At 39.3% G+C, this 7,742-nt stretch overlaps 2 protein-coding genes across 3 annotated transcripts; both read right to left on the bottom strand.

Moving 5' to 3' along the window:
- Nucleotides 1-1,787: 1,787 nt before the first annotated feature.
- On the bottom strand, nucleotides 1,788-5,445 carry CSK (chloroplast sensor kinase). Of its 2 annotated transcripts, XM_068476999.2 has the most exons (9): nucleotides 4,800-5,445; nucleotides 4,490-4,651; nucleotides 4,068-4,397; nucleotides 3,880-3,945; nucleotides 3,714-3,782; nucleotides 3,526-3,618; nucleotides 2,998-3,206; nucleotides 2,546-2,819; nucleotides 1,788-2,397 (listed from the first exon to the last, which is right to left on the bottom strand). In XM_068476999.2, the coding sequence occupies exons 1-9, from the start codon at nucleotides 5,235-5,237 to the stop codon at nucleotides 2,143-2,145; spliced, it is 1,896 nt and encodes a 631-aa protein (XP_068333100.2). In that variant the 5' UTR covers nucleotides 5,238-5,445; the 3' UTR covers nucleotides 1,788-2,142. The 2 variants fall into 2 exon arrangements, with proteins under 2 accessions (XP_068333100.2, XP_088539183.1); XM_088683057.1 differs by lacking the exon at nucleotides 4,490-4,651 and having other exon boundaries at nucleotides 4,800-5,371.
- Nucleotides 5,446-6,371: 926 nt separating this feature from the next.
- Nucleotides 6,372-7,007, bottom strand: LOC137736278 (putative general negative regulator of transcription C16C9.04c). Its single transcript, XM_068475575.2, has one exon. The coding sequence runs from the start codon at nucleotides 7,005-7,007 to the stop codon at nucleotides 6,372-6,374; it is 636 nt and encodes a 211-aa protein (XP_068331676.2).
- Nucleotides 7,008-7,742: the final 735 nt, after the last annotated feature.

The raw sequence follows: 7,742 nt of genomic DNA on the forward strand, positions 1-7,742 counted from the left end.
ATATATATATTTTAAACAAACGAAAGAAAGTTTGTATAATTGACTTTCTTTTAGACATTACGAACTTATAGTGGCGTTCCACAAAAGATAAAAAATAAGCATTTCGTTTCCACCTTTTCTTTTCCCCCAATTCATAATGAGAAATTATTTTTCTTTTAATTATTTATAAACCGATTCATAAGACAACAATTAATACATTCTTTCGAAGATACACTTGTCAAAGGCGATTTTTATGAGGCTGGCTAAATCATTGACTATTCTGGCACTGACTTTCATCGGACGGTAGAGAAGATTCGACGAAGCATAGGAAGCAATCACTGACCATCCTTTGGGTTGACCCTAAACTGAAGTTTGACCCGGCCAATAATAGGCCAACGGAATTCTCTCATAATCATTTTGGTGAGAATTCTAGAGATTTGTAAATCGTATTTATTCATCGTACATCGTACGTTCAATTTTTATCATATAATATTTATATTTAATTTTAAATAAAAATATTTAAAATAATTTCACTAATCTTCGAAATCTCCACAAAAAACAATCTAACAAGGATCCGGAATCAATAATAAGAGCTGTACGTCCCCGCATATTAACGTTGAGCGGGGCAGTGGGCAGTGGGCGGTTGGCCGGTCCGGAAGGGCCGCATAATCTCGAACCATCGTGGTGCTTCCACGTGGTGCCATAATACTAAGTAGGTGGGACACACAACTACATGTTCCCAAATCGATTGGCCAGATTGTTGGGCCGACATGTCGTATAAACGTGTAGACCAGTCATCAAACTTTGGGCAATCGATAGTGCCAAAGGATGTTCCGGTTTGGTACTATTAACTGTGTGGATATAAACAAAGTTAATGCGAAAAATACAGTGCCATGCTTCCGCTATGCTCTTGCTTTGCAAGTGGACAAATATTAATGCGTCAAAAACGATGTTATGAGAGGTCTTATTCATTAAAATTGAGATAAGAAAAGGGGGGATTTGAGTGGCCAACTATACGATCGTGACATCGTTGCCTATACCCTTTCACAAATGTTATTTGAGGTTGTTTTAGGAGTGAAATTAGTACACTAAAAATGGTGTAAAGCCAATCACAAGATAGTTATTTAGGAAACACGAGGGTAAGGCTATGGTTAAGAGCTTGTGTGAAAATGCTTTTAAAATAACCGAAGATGTTTTTGAAGTGCTTTTTAGAAGAAGAACTAGATTTGTTTTTTGCAGAAAGCACTTCAAGTGATGTTTGGGTCAAAAACATTTTCATCACCAGCCTTAAAATCCACTTGATTTTTAAAAATCCACTTGATTTTTAAAAAATGACTGATTTAAAAAACATTTTCATCACCAGCCTTAAGTATATTTGGGTCAAAAGTTGCACGAGAAAAAACTTTGGTATTACGGTTTCATGCAGCTCCGCTCTATCTCTCTTATCCGGTAGTCAAGAGTGACAAACTTGAATTATTATAATTCCGACATAAAAAAAGCAACAAACCAAATCTCCCAAACTCAAGCTATGAGTATGGCTTTGACGCACTAATATGTTGCGCAGCATGCACCAACGGGGGGTCGGGTCTTGTCGGTTTTTCAACTCTTGTTTGGTTACATCTTTTGTCATTAATAATTTATGAAATCTTAGAATATTCAATCATATAGCCGACCAGACGTAGTGAAAAAAGATTTTGTTGTTATTGTTTTAATCCCCTAGTTTTGGACAGTATAATTTTTGTAAAAGCCCAAAAGGCACAAAACAAAGCAGGGCCCAAAAACAAGGGAGGGCCACATGAAATCTAACGTACTCAAGAAATCAAGTTTGCTAGGTGTTTTATACTCTTTTAAGTTTGTAAGCTTTACAGACAACTTTTACATACGAGTGATGAATCTTCAAACAGGAAACTACACATGATGCATATACGCATGCGGATTCCGATAGCGCCCTATTTGTCCTTATTTATGTACAAGAGTATGCATGGCGTGGAACGGGGGAAAAACTATACAGAACTTCCACCAAATTGCAAGTATTAGGTTTAGACGCATCATCAAGGAAACAATTTCCGAATTCTACCACCTCATTCTCGCAAATCATCAGATAGAGGCAGGATTAATTCTCTGGTCTTTGAACAATCTTACCGATGAAAGCTTCAATTCTTTCTACGCCCCCTGAGCAGGGCCATCAATATCGGATATTTCCATGAGAGAAGGCAGCCACAGTTCTACTCGAGTTCCACCTGCTCCAAGTTCAGCATCTGTGATTCGGGGTGATATGACACGGACAACACAGCCATAACTTTCGAGGATCTCACGAGCAACTGTCAGCCCGGCCACAAAGTTCCAGGTCATGTTGTCTTCAACCATATTTTCTGAGAAGAGATCGGCTCCAAAAGGAGTGAGAGAATGCATTTGTGTCTGAAGACAAATAATCCAACACTAAAGTTAATCCATGACGAACCGTATGCAGTGATGGTGAGTTACAATCGACTAATAAAAGAAAAGTTAAATCTCTAATTGTTAATAGAAGATCAAGTTAGCAGAGTTCAAAGTCTGCAACTATTACCATATAGTGCATATCAGGCCCATCGTCATCAATTACTACAAGAGCACCACCTGCTGGTGCTCCAGTAGACACAATTTCTACCTTTCCCCCACTGTGCGTACGCAGTAATGCACTCTCGATTAAATTGCTCAGAGCCTGTCGCAAAGCAGGTTCTTCTACAGCAACTTGCAAAGAGTTTTCAAGTTCATTCAGTTCTACCACGCGCTGCTGGTTTTTAGCCAGAGGTCTTACAGCTTCAACCAAATCTACGAGTATATCAGAAACATTGCAAGGTCTTCCTGACATAATCGACAAGCATTAGCAAAATGATACGTTCTATGTTATAAGAGGGGCATTAATTTCAAGTATCCAGCTCTATGCACTAGTGAAAACAATAGTGATATACTCAATTTTGTTTTTCTTTTCCATATTCTTTGGAATCTGAAGTGATGATCTCAGAATTTATAGCCTACCTAATCCCATTTTGCTGTAAAGGAGCAAGGGCTAGGGGTGGCATGGGCATCTCCGTATCTTTGGTTGCGGCAGTTAGAGAATGTTGTTCGCTTGGAACTTGCATCTTAATGCTGGAACTATCCCTTGGAAGGTTATTCAGTAACCGAGACCTCGCTGAGTCAGGATAGGAATATGTTGAATCATGTTCACCAGAGCGCATGATATTAGCCTAGAAAAATCAGATGGAAAGGTCAGTGTGTCTGACCCATAGCGATAATAATATAGACAGAACTTCAAATTTTTTTAAGTCTCAGAGAAAATTTGTAAGTTCCAACTACACACACAGGTATGACTGAAAAATATCTTGAGCATGCATATCTCAGAAAAATTTGAAAGTACATACAACAATGGGAACAGATTGCCAAAAATGACTAGGAAACTGCTGATAAACAGATTGACTCCTTGAACACAGTATAAGAAGCCTCAATGACAACGGAATGTATATGATTAAAACGTGTCAGAGAGAGAGAGGGAGAGAGACTAAGTGCCTTGGTCAAGTAAACAGCATCCTGGAGTTGCTGAAGGGTATCTTTCATATGATCGCCTTGCACCCGTATATTTTCAACAATGTCATAAGAAATCTACATAAGTACACCATGCCAGTGTAAATACAGGACATAAAATGAATATATTTAAGACAAAAATTATAAAAAAAAGGTCATATACAAAGACAAACCTCACTCCTCTTCATATGCATGGATAACATTTTACTTAAGGTTCGAAGGCTAGAAAGAGGACCACGAATCTGGAAGAATACATAGCGTGAGCAAAATTAAAAAATAAACACTTCCATATTAAGAAAATGCAAAGCCAAATCACAAATGCAATAACAGTTGTCTTACTTGTTCAACCAGACTACCCATCCTGACATTATTCTGCCATGATGACTGCTGGAGTAGCATTGCCTTCTGCGGAAGTACGCATTTTTTTTATCAGCAATTAAGACGAATGGACTTTAAAAGACACAAATATAGTCATGGCTGCCACACACCATAAGTAAAAATTACTATTATTATTTTACTGTTAGTACCTGATCCATAACATACGCCAAAGCTATAGACCGAGAAATGTTGATAGCATTTGATATCTGCTCAGCACTAAACTTGTAAACTCTTAATGATGGTTCAGCGTGATCATCCAGACTGCAAGGAGTACCCCAAGATTTGACATTGGAGCTTGGAGGCAAAGCATAGGCTTCCTCAGAAGTCGGGCGGCAAACCAAATCACGACCCTCACCCTGAACACTCCCGGGTGGCGGAGGCATTTCCATCCCGGGAAGTTCAGCAACCAAGAAGCCTACCACAAAAGGGTGCTTCACCATCGGAAAAACCACAGCTTTACACTCAGCTACAACTTCCACCTACAAATTCAATTCCCAACTGAATGTATTCAGTCACAATATATCAATCCACAACTAAGACTAAACACTAATACTTCAAATTCAGTATCTACTTTGTGATTGGAGAGCACGGCTTCCGCGGCACGAAAACCGGCAGCAACACTAAAACTTCCGACTAATATCACAATGTCTGATGCCTTCACTCCTGGATGGCAAGTTACCCTACGAAGCTCTAATCGGTCCATCACATAACTACCAGCTGGTCTTACATACACCTATGCATACACACATATATACGTATGAATCCAATACATATACTATACATACATGAACGTACACAAATGTAATCCATAATTAATCATACAGAAACAAAATTAGCAATGTGATTAATAGATAGTAAGATATTATTTTGCCTAAACTGACCGAGAGGAGAGCACCGGGGTCGACGATTCGGCGAAAGAGGTCCAACTGCTGAATGCAGAGTCTTTGAAAGTCGGGGCTGGGAAGCACGATGCCGCTCTTCTGGTCCTTCTCGATCCTCTGCATGAAGTCGACGGGGGAAGTGGAGGCTCTGCGGATGGCGGCGGCGACGGCGGAGGCGGAGGGGACCATGGAATTGGAGTCGGGGTCGCCATCGGAAGCGGAGTGAGTGACGTGGCGGATGGTCTGGGGGGAGCTAGGGTTAGGGTTTTGGAGGGAGGAGGGGGAGAAGGCGTTGATGGTGAGGAGGTCATGGGGTCGGGGAGTGGAGGTGGCGTTGGGTTTGAGGGAGGCGGGGAGTTTGTGGGAAATAGGGGGAAAGAGGAGGGTAGAAGTGGAAATTGACGGGTGCTGGTGGGTGGTTGCAGAGAGAAGAAGCATTTGGAGACGGAGGAGGGGGAGGAGGAGGTTGTGGTGGTGAGTTGAATCGAGCGAGTCAGAGTGAGTGGACGGAGGTACAAGTCAATCTGCCGATAAAACGCTGACTGATTTTCTGTTGCAGGCTGAGCTTAGAAGGACTAACCGACAGTAGTACAAACCTCTAAAATTACTGAATGCCATTTCAGTTGTCCGACGTCGTTTGGGCGCCAAAAATTTTGCCTTTTTCATTGGTTATTTATTTAATTTATGTTGCTATAGTGTGAATAACAATTATTTTTTTTATTTTTTTATTTTCGAATCGAAATAACAGCAACAATTCTTTTTTGAATTTATTTCGGAGACAAAACGAGATTTAATTGTCTAATTGATAAAATCTTTCTACTTATTTTCTTGTGTTTTGATTTGATTAATTGACATGATAGATTGTTTAAATATAATATCAATCGCAAATAAGTCCTGAATTGGTTAATCAACAATGACGATGAATGAAATTATAGTTAAGCAAAATTAATCATGAACAAGATTTTCTTGAAACATTATTGTTCAAGAATCGAACATTGTTTAAAGCTATATAGATTAAAATAGCACATTTGGGCTTAACAAAATTGATTTGGTGTTCACTCATGAGCACTTAAGTTTGAATCTCTTTTTTCAAAAGATAGAATCTAACCTCTTACCGCCACACTCACCACCATGATATTGGCAACCATCGAATTTTGTTAATTTTTAAATATTGGCTACCATCTCATATTCAAAATGTAAAGTCATGTTTTTCTTTTTCGGGTTCACAAAACAGTTTCATTTGTAAAACATAATCGAACAAGACCTTAGATTTTTGTGATGCAAGTACAAAGTGTTGGTGCATGTATCTTCGAGAGGACAAGTCAACCGATTTGTAGACTTTATAACCGCAGTGGGTTTGAATCTTCTTAAAGAGAATGAGATGCACGCATCTCAGCTTAATTGTCTAAGAGCTTCTTAGAAGAATATTATAATTTACTTATAATTTTTCCAACGTAAAGTATCGTATACGTCTGAATATAAAATTTAGGAATCATGACAAATTGATAATTACAACTTTAGGGAAGAATTAAACCCTAAACTATTCCTGTCTTGAGAATCCGAGACTTGGCCTCATCGTGCAGAAACATACAACGAGGATTGTTGCAAGGCACACTTTCTAGGCATGCGTGACGATACCTTCTCGTTACCAGAGCATACCCTCAAAGCTCTACCATCCGACCAGAGGAACGTCCGGCCATCGACTCTTTGAACACAACGAATCGCTTCCACCTCTTTCGAGTAAGTAATATATACATTACTACACGTATTGTCTGTAAATTGCCGGATGAAAACATTCACAACCTTCCCATACTGCCCGAAATATTTTCTCCGCCGCAAAAGGTGTTCGTCCGCCAGATTAAGCGGCAACCCTACTATGTGAACAAGGTTCCGTTGAACCACCCGCACGCCACTGAGCTGCTGCTTCCGGCGACGCGCTTCCATGTCAATCTTCATCTTTTTCAGTTCAGCCGCCAGTCTCTCATACCTTTGGCCCGTCGACCCTACGATATTCTCCTTGTCGTAAGGTGCACGGCACGCAGGGCATCGCCCTTCCCTCTCGTCCTTCTCGGCCATGTCCATTATTTGGTGCCAACACCAAAGGCATATCTCGTAACCGCACTCGCACGGGTGCAATTGCTTATCTGTCAAATCCATCTCCTCCGCGCAGAGCGGACAACAAGGCTTTTCTTCCTGCGGATCACTCATGACATATAATTGTATATAATTACGAATTTACCAGTTGGGGATCGACAGGAAGAGGATGAGATTGTGATAATCCTAGGTCGATTGTGTTCCAAAACAAAGAGATAGAGAGCGAGAGAGAGAGATTGGTGTAGGTATATTTCCGTCTTATTGAACCACACCCCTTATATATAGAATTAGGTTGCTTGGAGGGTACCCAAAATTTCCCTATTTTACGTGGGAAAAATATTTGTTGTCGGTGGGAAAAGTATTTATATACCTAGATATTGTACGTATTTTTGGGACAACATAATTTACCAGATTTATATCATTATTCATGTTTATTTATTGAGGATGCAAGAAAAAATAGATCGGGAACATGCCAAAAATTTTAGTCTTCAAAGGAGATAGAGCTTATGTATATATAATATACTCCGAATCACCACTACAAGGCCCCAAATTGCGAGGGCCCGCTTTTTCATTTTTGCATGTATATATCTATATACAGGTTTTTTATGCAAAGGGATTCTTATTTTTTTTTTTAAAAATGAGGATTATGTGTGGGCCCACTCCATGTCAAACTTCAACAATCTGAACGCCTATTTTATAAGTCTTGATTCATAGATCATCCTTATAAAAATTCAATTAAATCCGAAACCATTTGTCTATTTAATTATCAAGATAAAATTTTATTGTTTTTTATATAACAAAGTATTCAATTTTTTAAACCCAATTAGACGTCTTAAATATTTCTAATTT

Source organism: Pyrus communis, chromosome 13, assembly GCF_041283825.1.
Source record: "Pyrus communis isolate YQ-2024b chromosome 13, ASM4128382v1, whole genome shotgun sequence".
NCBI classification, from domain to species: domain Eukaryota; kingdom Viridiplantae; phylum Streptophyta; class Magnoliopsida; order Rosales; family Rosaceae; genus Pyrus; species Pyrus communis.